Here is a 20,866-nt window from a genome sequence, read left to right on the forward strand (position 1 = left end):
GGTTAGGGTTTGGTTAGGGTTAGGGTACTGGTTAGGGTTTCGTTTATGATTAGGGTTAGGGCACGGGTTAGGTTTGGGTACTGATTACGGTTAGGTTACGGGTAAGGGTTGGGGTTAGGGTACGGGTTACGTTTAGGTTTAGAGATAGGGTTAGGGTAAGGGTTAGGGTTAGGGTACAGGTTAGGGTTAGGTTTAGTGTTTGGGTAGGGTTAGGGGATAGGGTTAGGGTTAGGTTACGGTGAGGGTTAGGGTTAGGGTTAGGGTTAGGGTTAGGGTTATGATACTGGTTAGGGTTAGGTTTAGGGTTAGGGTACGGGTTAGGGTTAGAGTAAGGTTTAGGGTACGGGTTAGGGTTAGTGTTAGGTTACGGATTAGGGTTAGGGTTAGGGTTTCATTAGATTTAGGGTACAGTTTAGTGTTAGGGTTAGGTTTAGGGTACGGGTTAGGGTTAGAGTTAGGGTATGCGTTAGAGTACGGGTTAGTGTTAGGGTTAGGGTAAGGTACGGTTTTGTGTTAAGGTTAGGATTAGTGTACGGTTTAGGGTACAGGATGGAGTTATGGTTAAGGTACGTGGTAAGGTACGGGTTAGTGTTAGGATTAGGATTAGGGTTAGGGTACTGGTTAGGGTTAGGGTTAGGTTTAGGGTACAGGTTATTGTTAGGGTTAGGGTTAGGTTTAAGGTACGGATAAGGTTTAGGGTTAGGGTTAGGGTTAGGGTACGGGTTAGGCATAGTTAGGGTTTGCGTTAGTTTATGGGTAAGGTTTAGGTTTAGGGTAATGGTACGGTTTAGGTTTAGGGTTAGGGTACGGATATGTGTTAGGGTTAAGGTTAGGGTTAGGGTTAGGGAACGTGTTAGGGTTAGGGTTAGGGTACTGGTTAGGGTTAGAGTTAGGGTTAGGTTTAGGGTTAGGGTATGGATTAGGGTTATGGTTACGGTTAGTCTTAGGCTACGTGTTAGGGTTAGGGTTAGAGTATGGCTTAGGGTACGGGTTACGTTTTGAGTTAGGGTTTTTTTTTTTCCAAGCTTTAATTCACTTTTATTTTTCTTGTATAAAACTATGTGGTAGCCACAGCTGGAGCCTGGGTCCTCTGCACGGAGACTCTGGTGTGGGTCTTTACAAGATGGTCAGTGAATTCCTGATAGGGAGACTTGGTGAACACCGTCTCTTTCCAGAGATCAGGGGTGAGATAGCTGTAGGTCTTGGAGATCGCATCAAAAGTAGCCTTGGCAAAGTTCCCCAGGGTGGCAGTGCAGCCCCTGGCTGAAGTGTAGCAGTCATCAATACCAGCCATCATCAGTAGCTTCTTGGGCACAGGGGCTGAGACAATGCCAGTGCCTCTGGGGGCAAGGATGAGACGCACCAGCACAGAACCACAGTGACCAGTCACCTTGCATGGGACAGTGTGGGACTTGCCGATCTTGTTCCCCCAGTTGCCTCGTCGCACAGGGACGATGGAAAGCTTGGCCAGGATGGTGGCCCCACGGATGGCAGTGGCTACCTCCTTGGAGCACTTGACGCCCAGACCCACGTGTCCATTGTAATCTCCGATGGCAACAAACGCCTTGAACCTGGTCCGCTGGCCAGCACGGGTCTGCTTTTGCACGGGCATGATTTTCAAGACCTCATCCTTGAGGGACGCCCCCAAGAAGAAGTACGGGTTAGGGTTAGGGTTGGGTTTCGGGTTAGGGTTAGTGTACGTGTTAGTGTTCGGTTTATGGTTAGGTTTAGGGTTAGGGTTAGGGTTAGGTTTAGGATTAGGGTACGAGTTAGGGATAGGGTTAGGCTTAGGGTTAGGTTACTGGTTAGTGTTAGGATTGGGTTAGGTTTGGGTACGGGTTAGGGTTAGGGTTAGGGTACGGGTTAGCGTTAGGGTTAGGGTTAGATTATGGGTTAGGGTTATGTTTAGGGTATGGGATAGGTATAGGGTTAGGTTACTGTTTAGGGTTATGGTTAGGGTTAGCGTTAGGGTATGGGTTAGTGTTAGGGTTAGGGTTAGGGTACGGGTTCGGGTGAGGGTGAGGGTTAGGGTATGGGTAAGGGTTAGGGTTAGTGTTAGGGTTAGGGTATGGGTTAGGGTTAGGGTTAGGTTTAGGGTAAGGGTAATGGTTAGGGTTAGAGTTAGGGTTAGGGTTAGGGTAGGGGTTAAGCATAGGGTTAGGGTTAGGGTTAGGTTTAGGGTTATGGTACGGGTTAGAGTTAAGTTTAGGGTAGGGGTTAGGGCACAGGTTAGGGTACTGATTAGGGCTAGGGTTAGTGTTAGGGTTAAGTTACAGATTAGGGTTAAGTTACGGGTTAAGTTACGGGTTAGCTTTAGGGATCGTTTATGGGTTTGGTTTAGGGATAGGGTTAGGGTTAGGGTATGGGTTAGGGGTCGGTTAGGGTTAGGGTACTGGTTAGGGTTAGGGTTTGGGTTAGAGGACGGGTTAGGGTTAGTGTTAGGTTTAGGTTTAGAGTATGGTACGGATTAGGTTTAGGTTTAGGGTTACGTTTAGGGTTAGGATTAGTGTACTCGTTAGGTTTACTGTTAGGGTTAGTGTTAGGGAACGGGTTAGGATTAGGGTTAGGGTAGGGTACGGTTTAGGGTTAGGGTTAGGGTTATGTTACGGGTTAGGTTTAGGTTCAGAGTACGGGTTAGGGGTAGGTTTAGTGTTACAGTACGGGATAGGGTTAGAGTTAGGTTTAGGAGTAGGGTACAGGTTGGCGTCAGTAGTAGGGTACACATTAAGGTTAGGGTTAGTGTAGGATAAGGATACAGTTTATGGTTGGGGTTAGGGTTATGGTTAGGGTTAGTGTTAGGTACGGGTTAGGGGTATTGTAAGGGTTAGGTTTAGGGTATGGGCTAGGGGTAGGGGACGGCTTAGGGTTAGGGTGTGGGTACGGGTTAGGTTTAGGGTTAGGGTTAGGTTAGGGTTAGGGTAGGGGTTAGGGTTAGGGTACGGGTTAGGGTTAGTGTTAGGGTTAGGTTACAGTACGGGTTAGGGTTTGGGTTAGGGTTAGCTTACGAATTAGGGTTAGGATTCGGGTATGGGTTACGGTACAGGTTAGGGTTAGGGTTAGGATTAGGTTACGGGTTAGATTGAGGGTTAGGGTTAGGTTACGGGATACGGGATGGGTAGTGTTAGGGTTAGGGTACTGGTTAGGGTTAGGGTTAGGGTACAAGTTAGGGTTAGGTTTAGGGTTAGGTCAAGGGTTAGGATATGGGTTAGGGTTAGGGTTCGCGGTAGGGTTAGGGTACGGGTTAGGTTTAGGGTTAGGGTTAGGGTACTGGTTAGGGTTATGGTTAGGGTTAGGGTTCGGGTTAGGGTTAGGATTAGGATAAGGGTTACGTTTAGGGTTAGGTTTCGGGTTAGGGATAGGTTTAGGTTTAAGGTATGGTTTAGGGTTAGGGTAAGGGTTAGGGTTAGGGTACTGGATTTCTTTAGGGTTAGGGTTAGAGTACGGGTTAGTTTTAGGGTTAGGGTTAGGGTAAGGTTCATGGTACGGGTTAGGGTTAGGGATAGGGTACGTGTTAGTGTATGGGTTAGGGTAAGGGTACGGGTTAGGGTTCGGGTTAGGTTACGGGTTAGGGATAGGGTTAGGGTTAGGTTTAGGGTTAAGGTTAGGGTACGGGTTAGCGTTAGGGTTTGGGTTAGGGTACGGGTTACAGTACGGGTTAGGGTTAGATTTAGGGTACTGTTTAAGGTTAGGGTTAGGGGACGGTTTAGTGTTAGGGTTAGCGTTAGGTTTGGTTACTGTGTAGGGTTAGGGTTATGGGTTAGGGTTAGGTTAGGGTTAGGGTTAGGTTACGGGTTAGGGTTAGGGTAGGTTACAGGTTAGGGTTAGGGTTAGGGTACTGGTTAGATTTAGGGTTTGGGTTAGGGTACGCGTTACGGTTAGGGTTAGGGTACGGTTTAGGGTCAGGGTTAGGGTTAGGGTTAGGGTACATGTCAGGGTTAGGGTTAGTGTTAGGGTATGGGTTAGGGTTAGGGTTAGATAGGGTTAGGGTACGGTTTAGGGTTAGGGTACGGTTTAGGGGTAGGGTTAAGGTACAGGTTTGGTTTTGGGTTAGGGTTAGGGTTAGGGTTAGGGTATGGGTTAGGTTTAGGGTAGGGTTGGGGTTAGGTTAGGTTAGGGTACGGGTTAGGGTACGGGTTAGGTTTCGGGTTAGTGTACGGATTAGGGTACTGGTTAGGGTTAGGTTTAGGGTATGGGTTTGGGTTAGTTTTAGGGTAAGGGTATGGGTTATGGTTAGGGTTACTGTTAGGTTTAGGGTACTGGTTAGGGTTAGGGTTAGGGTTAGGTTTAGGGTAAGGGTTAGAGTTAGGGTTAGGGTTAGGTTCCGGTTTAGGGTTAGCTTTAGGGTTAGGGTTAGGATTAGTGTAAGGTTACGGGTTACGGTTAGGGTAGGGTACTGGTTAGGTTTAGGTGTTTGGTTTAGGGTTAGGAATTGGGTTAGGGTACGGGTTAGGGTATGGGATAGGGTACGGGTTCGGCATAGTCTTAGGGTTAGGGTTAGGGTTAGGGTATGGGTTAGGTTTAGGGTTAGGGTAAGGTTTAGTGTTAGGGTTAGGGTACTTGTACGGTTTAGTGTTAGGGTTAGCGTTAGGTTAAGTGTAAGGTTTAGGGTACGGTTTAGGGTTAGGGTTAGTGTAATGGTACGGGTTAGGGTTAGGTTTAGGATTAGGGTACGGGTTAGTGTTAGGGTTAGGTTAGGGCTAGGGTACTGCTTTGGTTTAGGGTTAGGTTTAGGGTTCGATTTAGGGTTAGGTATAGGGTTAGGTTTAGGGTTAGGGTACGGGTTAGGTTTAGGGTACAGGTTAGGGTTAGGGATAGGGATAGTGTATTGGTTAGGGATAGGGTTAGGTTTAGGTTTAGGGTACTGGTTAGGATCAGGGTTAGTATTAGGGTATGGGTCAGGTTTAGAATTAGGTTTAGGGTTGGGGTATGGGTTAGGATCAGGGTTAGGTTTAGGTTACAGGATAGGGTTAGGGTTAGGGTACGGGTTAGGCTTAGGTTTAGGTTTAGGGTACCAGTTAGGGTTAGGGTTAGGTACGGGTTAGGGTTAGAGTTAGGGTTAGTGTTAGGGGACTGGTTAGGATTAGAGTTAGGGTTAGGACACAGCTTAGGGTTAGGGTGAGGACACGGGTTAGGGTTAGGGTTCGGGTTAGGATTAGGATTAGGGTACGAGTTAGCATTAGGTTTAGGGTTATGGTGCGGGTTACGGTACGTGTTAGGGTATTGGTTAGGGTAGGGGTTAGGAATTAGGGTTAGGGTTAGGGAAAGTGTTAGGGTTAGGGTTAGGGTTAGGGTTTGGGTACTGCTTAGGTTTAGGTTTAGGGTTAGGGAAAGGTTTAGGGATAGGGTACGAGTTAGGGTTAGGGTTAGAGTTAGGATTAGGGTACGGGTACGAGTAGGGTTAGAGTTAGGTTTAGGGTACGGGTAAGGGTTAGGGTTAGCATTACTGTAAGGGTTAGGTTATGGTTTAGGGTTAGGGTTAGGGTACGGCTTAAGGTTAGGGTTATGGTTAGGGTACCAGTTAGGGTTAGGGTTAGGGAACGGGTTAGGTTTAGAGTAGGTTACGGTTAGGGTACTGGTGAGGGTTAGTGTTAGGATACAGGTGAGGGTTCGGGTTAGGTTTAGGGTACGTGTTAGGGTTAGGGTGAGGGTTCGGGTTAGGATGAGGGTACGGGTTAGAATTAGGGTTAGGGTTATGGTACGGCTTAGTGTATGGGTTAGGATTAGGGCGAGGGTATGGGTTAGGGTTAGGTTTAGGTTAAGTTTACGGGTTAGAGTTAGGGTTAGGGTATGGGTGAGGGTTAGGGTTAGGGTTAGGGTACTTATACGGGTTAGGGTTAGGGTTAGGGTAGGGGTTAGGCTTAGGGTTAGGGTTAGGTTTAGGGTACGGGTTAGGGTTAGAGTTAGGTTTAGATTACCGGTTAGGGTTAGGGTTAGGGTTAGGGTTAGGGTACGGGTTAGGGTTAGAGTTCGGGTTAGGGTTAGGTTTCAGGTTAGGGTAGGGTTCGGGTTAGGGTTAGGGTTAGGGTACGGGTTAGGATTAGTTTTAGGGCACAGGTTAGGGTATGGGTTACGGTATGGGTTAGGGCTAGGGTTAGGTTTAGGGTACGGGTTAGGGTTAGGGTAGGGTTAGGTTTAGGGTGATGGTTAGAGTACGGGTTAGGATTATGGGTAGGGTAAGGGTACTGGTTAGGCTAAGAGTTAGGTTATGGTTAGGGTACAAGTTAGGGTTAGGTTTAGGGTTAGGGATAGGGTTAGGATACGGGATAGGTTTAGGTTTAGGTTTAGGGTTAGGGTTAGGGTACTGGTTAGTGTTAAGGTTAGGGTTAGGGTTAGGGTACAGTTTTGGGACAGGGTACGGATTAGGGTTACATTTAGGGTTAGGGTTAGGATACGGGTAAGGGTAAGGTTTAGCGTTACGGTAAGGGTTATTGTTAGGGTTAGGGTTAGGTTTAGGGTACGGGTTAGGGTTAAGGTTAGGGTACTGGTTAGGGTTAGGGTTAGGGTACGGGTAAGGGTTACGGTTAGGGTATGGGTTAGGGTACGGGATAGTGTTAGTTTTAGGTTTAGGGTTAAGGTAAGGGATAGCAACAGGATTAGGTTTAGGGTTAGGTTTAGGGTACGGGTTATCGTTAGGGTTAGGATACGGGTTAGTGTTAGGGTTAGGGTAAGGTTACAAGTTAGGATTAGGGTACGGGTTAGGGTTAGGGTGAGGGTTAGGTTACGTGTTAGGATTATGGCTAGGGTTAGGGTACTGGTTACGGTTAGGGTTAGGGTACAAGTTAGGGTTAGATGTAGGGTTTGGGATAGGGTTAGGATACGGGTTAGGGTTATGGTTAGGGTTAGGGTTAGGGTGAGGGTACTGGTTAGGGTTAGGGTTAGTTTACGGGTTAGGGTTATGGTTAGGGTACGGATTAGGGATAGGATACGGATTAGGGTTACGTTTAGGGTTAGGGTTAGGATTCGGGTAAGGGTTAGGGTTAGCGTTACGGTAAGGGTTAGGGTTAGGGTTAGTGTATGGTTTAGGCATACGATTAGGTTTAGGGTACAGGTTAGGGTTAAGTTTAGGTTACGGGTTAGAGTTAGAGTTAGGGTTAGTGTTAGGTTTAGGGTTAGGAATAGGGTACGGGTTAGGGTTAGGGTGAGCGTTACGGAAAGGGTGAGGGTACGGGTTAGTGTCAGGGTTAGGGTATGGCTTAGGGTTAGTGTTAGGCTTAAGGTTAGGGTACGGGTTAAGGTTAGATTAGGTTTAGGGTACGAGTTAGGTTTATGGTTAAGGTATGTGGTAAGGTACGGGATAGGGTTAGTGTCAGGGTTAGGGTACGGGTTATGGTATGGATTAGGCATAGGATTATGGTTTGGGTTAGGGTACGGCTAAGGTTTAAGGTTAGGGTACGGGTACGGGTTAGATTAAGGGTTAGGGTATGGGTACGGGTTAGCGTTAAGTTTAGGGTTACGGTTAGGTTTAGGGAACGGGGTAGGGTTAGGGTTAGATTTACGGTTCTGCTTAGGGTTAGAGGTAGGGTTAGGGTTAGGGTTACGGTTACGGTTAGGTTTAGGATACGGGTTAGGGTAAGGGTTAGGTTACGGGTTGGGGTTAGGTTTAGGGTTATGGTAAGGGTTAGAATACCGGTTAGGATTAGGGTTATGGTTAGGGTACCTGTTTGGGTTAGGATTAGGATTAGAGTACGGGTTAGGTTTAGGTTTAGGTTTAGGGTTAGGGTTAGGGTTATGCTATGGGTTAGTGTTAAGGTTAAGGTTAGGATTAGGGTTAGGGTAGGGTTAGGGTTATGGTTAGGGTTAGGGTTAGTGTTAGAGTTAGGTTGTGGGTACGGGTTAGGTTTAGGGTTAGGGTTAGGTTTAGGGTACGTGTTAGGATATGTGTGATGTTTATGGTAAGGGTTAGTGTACAGGTTAGGGTATGGGTTAGGGTTAGTTTTAAGGTACTGGTTAGGGAACGGGTTAGGGTTAGTGTACGGGTTAAGGAATGGGTTAGGGTTAGGGTTAGGGTAAGGGGTTAGGGTACGGGTTAGGGTTAGGGTTAGGGTTAGGGTACGGATTAGGGTTAGGCGTAAGTTGAGGGTACAGGTGAGGATTAGGGTTAGGGTTAGTGTACTGTTTAGGGTTAGGGTTAGGATTAGGGTTAGGCTACAGGTTAGGGTTAGGTTTAGGGTACTGGTTAGGGTTAGGTTTATGGTAAGGGTATGGGTTAGTGTTAGGGTTAGGGTTAGGGTACGGGTTAGGGTAAGGGTACGGTTTAGTATTAGGATTAGGTTTAGGGTTAGGGTACTGTTTTGATTTAGGGTTAGGGTTAGGGTACGTGTTAGGTTTGGGGTGAGGGTTAGGGTTACGTTTATGTTACAGGTAAGGGTACGGGTTAGGGTTAGGGTTAGTGTTAGACTTAGGGTTAGGGTACGGGTTAGGCAAAGGGTTATGTTTAGGGTTAGGTTTAGGGTACGGGTTAGTGTTAAGGTTAGGGTACGGGTTAGGGTTAGTTTTAGGGTAAGGGTACGGGTTAGGATTAGGGTTAGGGTTAGGGTACGGGTTAAGTTTAAGGTTAGGGTTAGGGTTAGGGTACAGGTTAGTGTTAGGGTTAGGGTACAGTTTAGGGTTAGAATAAGGGTTAGGGTATGTCGGACGGGTTAGGGTTAGGTTACGGGTTAGGGTTAGGGTGAGTGTATGGGTTAGGGTTAGTGTTAGGGTTAGGGTTAGTGTTCGGTTACAGGTTAGTGTTTAGTCTGGGTACGGTTTAGGGTACGGGTTAGGGTACGGGTTAGGGTTAAGGTATGCGTACGGGTTAGGGTTAGGTTTAGTTTACGGGTTATGGTTATGGTTAGGCTTAGGGTAATGGTACTGGTTAGGTTTAGGGTTAGGGTTAGGGTACAGGTTAGGTTGAGGGTAAAGGTTAGGGTTAGTGTTAGGGTTAGGGTACAGGTTAGGGTAGGGTTAGGGTTAGGGTATGGGTTAGGGTTAGGGTTAGGGTTAGGTACGTGTTAGTGTTAGGGTAGGGTAAGGGTTAGGGTTAGGGTTAGGGTAAGTGTTAGGGTATCGGTTAGGGTTTGGGTTAGGATGAGGGTTAGGGTCAGGGTTAGGGTACAGGTTAGGGTACGGGTTACGGTTCGGATAAGGGTTAGTTTTAGGGTACTGGTTATGAATAGGTTTAGGGTTAGGGTACAGATTAGGGTTAGGGTTAGGGTTAGGGTATGGGTTAGGAGTTGGGTTAGGGTTAGGGTTTGGGTACGGGTGAGTGTTAGGGTTAGGTTTCAGGTTAGGGTACAGGTTAGGGTAGGGTTTTGATTTAGGGTTAGCGTTAGGATATGGGTTAGGGTTACGGTTAGGGTTAGGGTACGGGTTAGGATTAGGAGACTGGTTAGGTTGAGAGTTAGGCTTAGGGTATGGGTTAGGGTGAGGGTTCGGTTTAGGTTGAGGTAGGTGTTATGGTTAGGGTTAGGGTACGGGTTAGGTTTAGGGTTAGGTTACGGGTTAGGTTTAGGTTTAGGGTTAAGGTTAGGCTTAGGGTACGGTTTAGGGTTAGGGATAGGGTTAGGGTTATGTTTAGGGTACTGGTTTGGTTTAGGGTTAGGGTTAGGGTACGCATTAGGGTTAGGGTTAGGTACGGGTTAGGGTTAGGGTACGGGTTAGGGTTAGGGTACTGGTTAGGGTTAGTGTTAGGGTTAGGGACGGGTCAGGGTTCGGGTTAGGGTTCGGGTTACGGTTAGGGTTAGGGTTAGGTTTAGGGTACGGGTTAGGGTTAAGGTTAGGGTTAGGGTTAGGGTTAGCGTTAGGGTACAGGTTAGGGTTACGGTTAGGGTATGGGTTAGGGTACGGGTTAGGATTAGTGTTAGGATAAAGGTTAGGGTACTGTTTAGCAATAGGGGTATGGTTAGGTTTAGGTTTACTCTACGGGTTAGGGTTAGATTTACGGTACGGTTTCGGTTTAGGTTAGGGTTAGGGTAAGGGTCGGGTTAGGGTTGGGGTTAGTTTAGGGTTAGGTTACGGGTAAGGGTTAAGGTTAGGGTTAGGGTTAGGGTAAAGGTACGGGTTAGGATTATGGTTAGGGTACGGTTTAGGGTACGGTTTAGGGTTAGTGTTAGGGTTATGTTGAGGCTACAGGTTAGCAATAGGGTAAGGGTTAGAGTTAGGGTTAGGTTTAGGGTACTGGTTAGGTTTAGGGTTAGGGTTAGGTTTAGGGCACGGTTTAGGGTTAGGGTTAGGTTACGGGTTAGGGTTAAGGTTAGGGTAAGGTTTAGGTTTAGGGTACGGTTTAGGGTTAGGGAAAGGGTTAGGATTAGGGTTAGGGTTAGGGCTGGCTACGGGTTATGGTACGGGTTAGGGTAGTGGTTAGGGTTAGGTTACGGGTTAGGGTTAGGCTTAGGTTTAGGGTTAGGTTACGGGTTAGGGTTAGGGTAAGGGTAAGGGTTAGCTTTAGATTTAGGGTTAGGTTTAGATTACGGGTTAGGGTTAGGGTTAGGTCTGGATTACAGGTTAGTGTTAGGGTTAGGGTTAGGGTTAGGGTTAAGGTTAGGGTACGGGTTAGGGATAGAGTTAGGGTAAGGTTACGGGTTAGGGTTAGGTTTCGGGTACGGGTTACGGTACAGCGTAGGGTTAGGTTTAGGGTTCGGGTTAGGTTACGGGTTAGAATTCGGTTACGTGTTACTGTACAAGTTAGTGTTAGGGTTAGGGTACTGGTTAGGTTTAGGGTTAGGGTAGGGTTTAGGGTTAGGGTTAGTGTTAGGGAACGGGTTAGGATTAGGGTTTGGGTTAGGGTTAGGGTTCTGGTGAAGGTTAGGCTTAGGTTTAAGGATAGGTTTAGGGTACGGAATACGGTTAGGTTTAGAGTTAGGGTTAGGTTAAGGGTACGGGTTAGGGTTGGGGTTAGGGTACGTGTTAGGTTTAGGGTTAGGGTAGGGGTTAGGGTACGGGTTAGGGTTCGGGTTAAGGTAAATATACGGTTTATGGTTAGGTTTAGGGTTAGGGTTAGGGTTACAGTACAGTTTAGGGTTAAGGTTAGGTTTAGTGTTAGTGTACTGTTTAGGGTTAGGTTTAGGGTACGGGTTAGGGTTAGAGTAAGGATTAGGGTTAGGGTGCAGGTTAGGGTTAGGGTTCGGGTTAGGTTTAGGGTGAGTGTATTGGTTAGGGGGAGGGTTAGGTTTAGGGTTAGGTTACGGGTTAGGGTTAGGGCAGGGTACAGGTTAGGGTACGAGTTACGGTACGGGTTAGGGTTAGGGTATGGGTTAGGGATAGGGTTAGGTTTAGGCTACGGTTAGGGTTAGGGTGAGGGTACGGGTTAGGTTTAGGTATAGGATTAGAGTTAGGGTTAGTGTATGGCTTCGGTTTACGGTTAGGGTTAGGTTACGGGTTAGGTGTAGGGTTAGTGTACGGGTTATGGTACATTGTAGGGTTAGAGTTAGGGTTAGTGTTAGTTTATTTGTTAGGATTAGGGTTAGGTTCCGTGTTACTGTTGGTTAGGGATAGGGTTAGTGTAGGGTTTAGGGTTAGGGTGAGGGTTAGGGTTAGGGTACGGGTTACGGTTAGGGTAGGGTTAGGGTTAGGATTAGCGTACGTGATAGCATTAGGGTTAGGGTTAGGGTACGGGTTAGGGTTAGGTTTAGGGTATGGGTTAGGTTTACGGTTAGGGTAAGGTTACAGGTGAGGGTTAGTGTTAGGGTACGGGTTAGGTTTAGTGTTAGAGTAGAGTTAGGGTTCTGGTTAGGGTTAGGGTTTGGGTAGGGTAGGGGTTAGGGTTAGGCTTAGGGATAGGTTTAGGGTATGGCTTATGGTTAGGATTAGGTTTAGATTATGGATTAGGGTTAGGGTTAGGGTACGGGTTAGGGTTAGGTTTAGGGTTAGTTTTCGGTTACGGCTTAGTGTTAGGGTTAGGGTAGGGTATGGGTTAGGGTTAGGGTTAGGTTACGGCTTAGGGTTCGCGTTACGTTAGGGTTATGGTACCGTTTAGGGTTAGGTTTAGGGTACTGGTTTGGTTTAGCGGTACGGTTAGGGTACTGATTTGGGGTAGGATACGGGTTAGGGTTAGGTTTAGGGTAGTGTTTAGGGTTAGGGTTAGGGATAGGGTACGGATTAGGGTCAGGGTTAGGGTTAGGGTACGGGTTAGGATTAGGGTTACGGTACTGGTTAGGGTTAGGGTTAGGGTTAGGGTACAGTTTAGGGTTAGGTTTAGGTTTAGTGTTAGGGTTAGGATACGGGTAAGTGTTAGGGTCAGGGTGAGGGTACGGGTGAGGTTTTGTTTTAGGGTACTGGTTAGGTTTAGGTTTAGGGTAGGGTACGGGTTAGGGTTAGGGTTAGGTTTACGGTACGTGTTAGGGTTCAGGTTAGGGTTAGGTTTAGGGTTAGGGTTAGCATTAGGGTACGGTTTAGGGATACAGTTAGGGTACTGGTTAGTTTACGGGTTAGGTTTAGTGTTAGGGTTAGGGCTAGGGAACGGGTTAGCAATAGGTTTAGGGTAAGGGTTAGGTTTAGTGTACGGTTAGGGTTAGGGTTAGTGTATGAGTTACGGTCTGGGTAAGGGAAAGGGTACAGGTTAGGATTAGGGTTAGGGTTAGGGTTAGGTTACGTGTCAAGGTTAAGTTTAGGGTTAGGGTACAGGTTAGTGTTAGGGTTAGGGTTAGGTTACGGGTTAGGGTTAGGGTTAGGTTTAGGGTACGGGATAGGGTTAGGGTTAGCGTTAGGGTACTGGTTAGGTTTAGGGTTAGGTTATGGGTTAGAGTTAGTGTAAGGGTTAGGGTTTGGGTACGGGTTAGGGTTAGGGTACGGCTTGGGGTAAGGGTGAGGGTACCACTTAGGTTTAGGGTTAGGGTTAGGGTACAGGTGAGGGTTAGGGTTAGGGTACGGGTGAGCGTGAGTGTTAGGGTTAGGGTTAGGTTTAGGTTACGGGTTAGGGTTAGGGGTAGGGTTAGGTTACGGGTTAGGGTTACGGTTAGGTTACGGGTTACGGTACTGGTTAAGGTTAGGGTTAGGGTTAGGTTACGGGTGAGGGTTAGGGTTAGGTTAGGGTACGGTTTAGTGTTAGGATTAGGGTTAGGGTTAGGTTTAGGGTACTGGTTAGGGTTAGGGTTTGGTTTAAGGTACAGGTTAGGGTTAGGGTTAGGGTACGTGTTAGGGTTAGGGTTAGGATTAGGTTAGGATACGGGTTAGGGTTAGGGTTAGGTTTAGGGTTAGGTTTAGGGTACGGGTTAGTGTATGGTTTAGGGTTAGGGTTAGTGTACAGCTTAGGGTTCGGGATAGGGTTAGGGTACGGTTTAGGGTTATAGTAAGAGTTAGGGATAGTGTTAGCGTAAGGTTAGGGTACAGGTTAGGTTTAGGGTGAGTGTACGGTTTAGGGTTAGGGTTAGGGTTAGGGTTAGGGTTATGTTTAGGGCTGGCTACAGGTTAGGGTACGGGTAGGGTAGTGGTTAGGTTTAGGTTACGGGTTAGGGTTAGGGTTAAGTTTGGATTACAGGTTAGTGTTAGGGTTAGGGTTAGGGTTAACTTTAGGGTACGGGTTAGGGATAGGGTTAGGGTTAGGTTACGGTTTAGGGTTAGGGTTAGGATACGGGTTACGGTACAGTGTAGTGTTAGGTTTAGGGTTCGGGTTAGATTATGGGTTACGGTTAGGTTACGTGTTACTGTACAAGCTTTTGTTCGGGTTAGGGTACTGGTTAGGTTTAGGGTTAGGTTAGGGTTTAGGGTTAGGGTTAGGGTTAGGATACGAGTTAGGATTAGGGTTTGGGTAAGTGTTAGGGTTCTGGTGAGGGTTAGGCTTAGGTTGAAGGATAGGTTTAGGGTATGGGTTATGGTTACGTTTATAATTAGGGTTAGGGTTAGGGTTAGGGTACAGGTTAGGGTTCGGGTTAGGGTACGGGTTATGGTTAGTGTTAGGGTTAGGTTTACGGTACTGTTTAGGGTTAGGTATAGGGTACTGGTTAGGGTTAGAATAATGGTTAGGGTTAGGGTACAGGTTAGGGTTAGGGTTTGGGGTAGGTTTAGGGTGAGTGTATTGGTTAGGGAAAGGGTCAGGTTTAGGGTTAGGTAACGGGTTAGGGTTAGGGCTGGGTACGGTTTAGGGTACGGGTTAGGGTACGGGTTAGAGTTAGGGTACGGGTTAGGGTTAGGGTACGGGTTAGGGTATGTCTTAGGGTTAAGGTGAGGGTACGGGTTAGGTTTAGGTATAGGGTTAGGGTTAGGGTACGGGTTAGGGTTACGGTTAGGGTTAGGTTACGGGTTAGGGTTAGGTTTAGTGTACGGGTTACGGTACATTGTAGGGTTAGGGTTAGGGTTTGTGTAGGTTACTGGTTAGGAATAGGGTTAGGTTACGTGTTACCGTACTGATTAGGGTTAGGATTAGGGTACGGTTTAGGGTTAGGGTGAGGGTTAGGGTTACGGTTAGGGTTAGGGTACGGGTTAGAGTTAGGGTTAGGGTTAGGGTACTGGTTAGTGTTAGGGTTAGGGTTAGGGTACTGGTTAGTGTTAGGGTTAGGGTTATTGTACGGGTGAGGTTTAGGCTTAGGGTTAGGGTTAGGATACGGGTTAGGTTTAGGGTTAGTGTTAGGGTTAGGTGACAGTTAGGGTTAGGGTAAGGGTACTGGTTATGGTACTGGTTAGGGTTAGGGTTATGTTTAGGTTAGGGGTTAGAGTTGAGTTAGGGTACAGGTTACGGAATGGGTAATGGTTAGGTTTAGGGTACTGGTTAGGGTTAGAGTTAGGGTTAGGGTACAGATTAGGGTTAGAGATAGTGTTAGGGTACGGGTTAGGATTAGGGTAAGGGTTAGGGTTAGGGTACGGATTAGGGTTAGGATGAGGGTTAGCGTTAGGGTACAGGTTAGGTTTAGGTTTAGGGATAGGTTTAGGGTTAGGATACGGGTTAGGGTTAGGGTTAGGGTTAGGTTTAGGTTAAGGGTTAGTGTTAGCATTAGGGTACTGGTTAGGGTACGGGTTAGGGTTTGGGTTAGGTTACAGGTTAGGTTTAGGGTTAAGGTTAGGGTAAGGGTTATGGTTAGGGTAGCGGTTAGGGTTAGGGTTAGGGTTAGGATAAGGGTTAGGGTGAGGGTTTGGGCACGGGTTAGGGTTAGGGTTAGTGTACGGCTTAGGGGACGGGTTAGGGTTAGGCTTAGCGTACGGAATGGGGTTAGGTTTGGGGTATGGGTACGCATTGGGTTTAAGGTTAGGGTACGGGTTAGGTTTAGGGTTAGGTTACGGGTGAGGATTAAGGTTAGGCTTAGGGTACGGGATAGGGTTAGGGTTAGGGTTTGGTTACGGTTTAGGGTTAGGGTAGAGTATGGGTTACGGTATTGGTGAGGTTTAGGTTTAGGGTTAGGTTACGGGTTAGGGTTAGGGTTATGGTACATGTTACGGTACGAGATAGGTTTAAGTCTAGGGTTCTGGTTAGGTTGAGGGTTAGGTTTAGGTTACGGGTTAGGGTTAGAGTAAGGTTTAGAGTTAGGTTACGGGAAAGGGTACGGGTTAGGGTACGGGTTAGGTTTAGGGTACGGGTTAGGTTTAGGGTTAGGTTTAGGGTGCGGGTTAGGGTTAGGGTTAGGGTGAGGATTAGGGTCTGGGTTAGGGTTATGGTTAGGGTTAGGGTACTGGTTAGGGTTAGGGTTAGGGTACGGGTTAGAGTTATGGTTAGCAATAGGGTATTGTTTAGGGTTAGGTTGAGGGTACGGGTTAGGGTTAGTGTAAGGGTTAGGGTTAGGGTACGGGTCGGGGGTACAGAACGGCATCGGATAAGGGTGAGGTTACGGGTTATGTTTAGGTTTAGGGTTATGGTTACGGTACAGGTTAGGGTTAGGGTTAGTGTACGGGTTAGGGTACAGGATCGGGTTAGGATTAGGGTTAGGGGACTGGTTAGGGTTAGGGTTAGGGTTAGGGTACGGGTGAGGGTTAGGGTTAGAGGTAGGGTTAGTGTATGGGTACAGGTTAGGATTACGGTTTAGGGTTAGGGGTAGCGTACGGCTTAGGTACGGTTTAGGGTTAGTTTTAGGGTACTGGTTAGGAATAGGTTCAGGGTTAGGGTACAGATTAGGGTTTGGGGTACGGGTAGGGTATGGTTTAGGATTAGGGTTAGGGTTAGGGTTAGTGTACGGTTTATGGTTATGGTTAGGGTTAGGGTTAGGGTACTGGTTTGGTTAGGGTTAGGGTAAGTGTATGCATTACGGTTAGGGTAGGGAACGGTTTAGGGTTATGTATAGGGTTATGGTACTGGTTAGGGTTAGGGTTAGGTTTAGGGTAGGGGTTACGGTTAGGGTTAGGATTAGGGTAAGTGTACGGGTTAAGGTTAAGTTTAGGTTTAGGGTTAGGGTTAGCGTTAGCATACGGGTTAGGATTGCGGTTAGGGGATGGGTTAGGGTATGGGTTAGGGTTAGGGTTAGGGTTCGGGTTAGCTTACGTGTTAGCAATAGGTTTAGGTTTAGGTTAGGTTTCGTGTACGGGTTAGGGTTCGGTTTCGGGTACGGGTGATGGTTAGGGATAGGGTAAGGGTAAGGGTCGGGTTAGGGTTAGGGTTAGGTAAGGGTTAGGGTACGGGTTAGGGCTAAGGATAGGGTTAGGGTTAGGGTACTGGTTAGGGATAGGGTTAGGGTACAGGTTGGAGTTAGAGTAAGGGGTTTAGGGTTAGGGTACGGGTTAGGGTTAGGGTACTGGTTAGGTTAGGGTGAGTGTACGGGTTAGCAGTAGGGGAAGGTTAGGGTTAGGTTACGGGGTAAGGTTAGGGCTAGGTACGGGTTAGGGGACGGGTTAGGGAACAGGTTGGGTTAGGGTACGGGTTAGGGTTAGGGTTAGGGTTAGGTTACGGGTTAGGGTACGGCTTAGGGTTAGGGTAAGGCTTAGGCTTAGCATACGGAATAGGGTTAGGTTTGGGATAAGGGTATGCATTGGGCAAGGTTAGGGTACGGATTAGGGTTAGGGTTAGGGTTAGGGTTAGGGTTAGGGTACGGGTGAGGGTTAAGGTTAGGGTTAGGGTACGGGATAGGGTTAGGGTTAGGGTTAGGTTACGGTTTAGGGTTAGGGACAGGGTATGGTTTACGGTATTGGTTAGGTTTAGGTTTAGGTTTAGGGTTAGGTTACGGGTTAGGGTTAGGTTTAGGGTACGGGTTAGGGTTAGGGTAAGGTATCGGGTTAGGTTATGGGTAAGGGAACGGGTTTGGGTGCGGTTTAGGGTTGGGTACTGGTTTGGGGTTTAGGGTTAGGTTGGTTGGTTATGGTTAGGGTTACGGGTAAGGTTAGGTTAGGGTTAGGGTGAGGATTAGTATGGGTTAGGTTATGTTAGATAGGTTGGGTATAGGGTTAGGGTTAGGTATTAGGGTATGGTTAGAGGGTAGGTTATGGTTAGGGTTGTTAGGGTACAGGTTAGTTTAGGGTTAGGTAGGTAGGATTAGGTAGGTATAGGGTAGGGTTAGGAGTTAGGTTTAGGGTAGGTTAGGGTTAGGTTAGGGTTAGGATGTAGGTTTAGGTTAGGTTACGGTTAGGTTTAGGGTTAGGGTTAGGTAGGGTAGGGTTAGGATAGGGTACGGTTTTAGGTTAGGTTAGGGTTTAGGGTTTAGGTTAGGGTTAGGTTAGGCGAGGTAGGGTCTAGGTTAGGGTACGGTTAGGTTTAGGGTTAGGTTAAGGGTAGGTTAGGTTAGGGTTAGGGTTAGGTTAGGTTATTATGTGTTAGGTTAGTAGGGTTCGGTAGTAGGGTTAGGTTAGGGTTAGGTTAGGGTAGGATTAGGGTTGTTAGGGTAGTAGGTTAGGTTTAGGTTGGTAAGGTTAGGTTAGGGTTAGGGTTAGGTGTTAGGTTAGTTAGGTTAGGTTAGGTAGGTTAGGGTTAGGTAGGTTTAGGGTTAGGTTTAGGGTACGGTTATGTGTATGGTTTAGGGTTAGGGTTAGTGTACAGCTTAGGGTTGGGATAGGGTTAGGGTACGGTTTAGGGTTATTAGTAGAGTTAGGGATAGTGTAGCGTAGGTTAGGGTACGGTGTTAGGTTTCGGGTTAGGGTTAGGGTTAGGGTTAGGGTACGGGTTAGGTTTAGGGTTAGGGTTAGGGTACGGGTTAGGGTTATTGTTAGGGTACATGGCAGGGTACGGGTTAGTGTTAGTTTAGGTTTAGGGTTAGGGTAAGTGTACTGGTTAGGGTTAGAGTTAGGTTAAGGGTACAGGTTAGAGTTAGTTTTAGGGTTAGGGTACAGGTTAGGGTTAGGGTTAGTGTACGGGATAGGGTTAGGGTTAGGGTATGGGTTAGGGTCAGGGTTAGGCGTAGGGTTAGGGTATGGGTTATGCTAGGGGTACGGGTTAGGGTTAGGGTCCAGGTACGGGTTAGGTATAGGGTGAGGGTCAGGTACGGGTTAGGGTTAAGGTTAGGTTTAGGATTAGGCTACCTGTTAGGGTTAGGGTTAGGGTATGGGTTTGGGTACAGGTTACGTTTTGTGTTCGTGCTGGGTACGGGTTAGGATTAGGGTTGGGTTTCGTGTTAGGGTTAGTGTACGAGTTAGTGTTCAGTTAATATTAGGTTTAGGGTTAGGTTTAGGGTTAGGTTTAGGGTTAGGGTACGAGTTAGGGTTAGGGTAAGGTTTAGGGGTAGGTTACTGGTTAGTGTTAGGGTTGGGTTAGGTTTGGGTACAGGTTAGGGTTAGGGTTAGGGTTAGGGTTAGGGTACCGGTTAGGGTTAGGGTTAGGATTAGGTTTAGGGTACAGGTTAGGGTTAGGTTTAGGGTTAGGTTAAGGGTTAGGATACGGTTAGGGTTAGGGTTAGCATTAGGGTTTGGGTGCGGGTTAGGGTTAGGGTTAGGGTTAGGGTACGGGTTAGGGTTATGGTTAGGGTTAGGGTACGGGTTAGGGTACGGGTTAGGGTGAGGGTTAGGCTTAGGTTTAGACTTAGGTTACGGGTTAGGGTTAGGGTTAGGTTACTGGTTAGGGTTAGGTTACTGGTTAGGGTTAGGGTTAGGGTTAAGGTAAGGTTTAGGTTTAGGGTTAGGATTAGGGATAGGGCACTGGTTTGGTTTAGGGTTAGGGTTATGGTACGGGTTAGTTTTAGGGTTAGGGTTAGGGTTAGGTTTATGGTACGGGTTAGGGTTAGGGATAGGGTACTTGTTAGGGTATGTGTTAGGGTAAGGGTACGGGTTAGGGTTAGGTTTGGGTACTGGTTAGGGTTAGGGTTATGGGTTAGGGTTAGGATAGGGTTAGGGTTAGGGTAATGGTTAGGGTGAGGGTTAAGTATAGGTTACGGGTTAGTGGTATGGTTAGGTTTAGTGCTAGGGTTAGGGTACGGGTTAGAATTAGGGTTAGGTTTAGTGTTAGGGTACTGGTTATGGTTAGAGTTAGGGTTATGGTTAAGAAACAGGTTAGGGTTAGGTTTAGGGTTAGGTTTAGAGTTAGGGTTAAGGAACCGTTTAGCGTTAGGGTTAGGGTTATGGTACGGGTTAGAGTTAGGGTTAGGGTATGGGTTAGGGTACGGTTTAGGGGAATGATTAGGGTTAGGTTTAGCGTTAGTGTTAAGTTACGGATTAGGGTAAGGGTACGTGTTAGGGTACGGTTTAGGCTACGTGTTAGGAATGGGTGGGGTTAGGGTACGGGTTAGGGTTAGGGTATGGTTTAGGTTTAGGGTTAGGGTTAGTGTACGGGTTAGGTTTAGGGTCAGGGTACGGGTTGGGGATAGGTTTAGGGTTAGGGTTACGTTTAGGGTACGGGTTAGTGTTAGGGTTAGGGTAGGGGTTAGGGTTAGGGTTAGGGTACGGGTTAGGGTTAGGGTTAGGTTGAGTGTACGGGTTAGCAATAGGGATAGGGTTAGGCTTAGGTTTAGTGTGCGGGTTAGGGTTAGGGTTAGGGTTAGGTTAAGGTTAGATTTAGGGTAAGGGTTGGGTTATGGTTAGGGTTAGTTTAGGGTTAGGGTATGGTTTGGGTTTAAGTTTAGGGTTAGGGTTAGGGTACTACTTAGTGTTAGGGTTAGGGTACGGGTTAGGGTCAGAGAAGGGTTAGGGCTAGGGTACGGGTTAGGGTTAGGGTACCGGTTATGTTTAGGGTGAGTGTATGGGTTAGCAGTAGGGTTAAGGTTAGGGTTAGGTTACGGGGTAGGGTTAGGGCTTGGTACGGGTTAGAGTACGGGTTACGGTACGGGTTATTGTTTGGGTACGGGTTAGGGTTAGGGTTATTGTTAGGTTACGTGTTAGGGTTAGGTTTAGGGTTAGGTTAAGGGGACAGGTAAGGGTTAGGGTTAGGGTTAGGGTACAGTTTAGTGTTAGGGTTAGGGTACTGGTTAGGGTTAGTGTAAGGGTTAGGGTTAGGGTGAGGGTACGGGTTAGGTTTAGGTTTAGGGTTATGGTTAGGGTACTGGTTAGGGTTAGGTTTAGGGTTAGGGTAGGGGTTAAGGTTAGGTTTAGGATTATGGTACGGGTGAAGGTTAAGTTTAGGGTTAGGGTTAGGGTACTGGTTAGGGTAAGGGTTAGGGTGAGGGCAGGGTTACATTAAGGTTTAGGTTTAGGTTACGGGTTAGGGTTAGTGTACGGGTTAGGGTTAGGGTGAGTGTATGGGTTAGGGTTAGGGTTAGGGTTAGTGTTAGGTTACGATTAAGGGTTAGCGCTGGGTACGGGTTAGGGTACGTATTACAGGACGGGTTAGGGTTAGGGTTAGAGTACGTGTTAGGGTTAGGTTTAGGGTAAGGGTACTGGTTAGGGTTGGGGTACGGGTTAGGTTTAGGGTTAGGGTTAGGGTACGGGTTAGGGTTAGGGTTATTGTACGGGTTAGGTTTAGGGTTAGGGTACGGGTTAGGGTTAGGGTTAATGTTAGGGTTAGGGTTAACGTTAGTGTTATGGTTATGGTTAGGTTTAGGATTAGGGTTAGGTTTAGGTTTAGGTTTAGAGTATGAGTTAGTGTTAGGGTTAGTGTTAGGGTTAGGGTTAGGGTACG

At 47.2% G+C, this 20,866-nt stretch overlaps 1 protein-coding gene across 1 annotated transcript; it reads right to left on the reverse strand.

Annotated features, from left to right (window-relative positions):
* Positions 1 to 1,021: 1,021 nt before the first annotated feature.
* On the reverse strand, positions 1,022 to 1,651 carry LOC121495621 (40S ribosomal protein S2-like). The gene has a single exon (XM_041763411.1). It carries the CDS (start codon positions 1,610 to 1,612, stop codon positions 1,058 to 1,060), a length of 555 nt encoding a protein of 184 aa, XP_041619345.1. The 5' UTR covers positions 1,613 to 1,651; the 3' UTR covers positions 1,022 to 1,057.
* Between the last annotated feature and the right edge of the window lie 19,215 nt (positions 1,652 to 20,866).

The sequence above is a fragment of the Vulpes lagopus genome, chromosome 1 (genome assembly GCF_018345385.1).
Source record: "Vulpes lagopus strain Blue_001 chromosome 1, ASM1834538v1, whole genome shotgun sequence".
NCBI lineage: Eukaryota > Metazoa > Chordata > Mammalia > Carnivora > Canidae > Vulpes > Vulpes lagopus.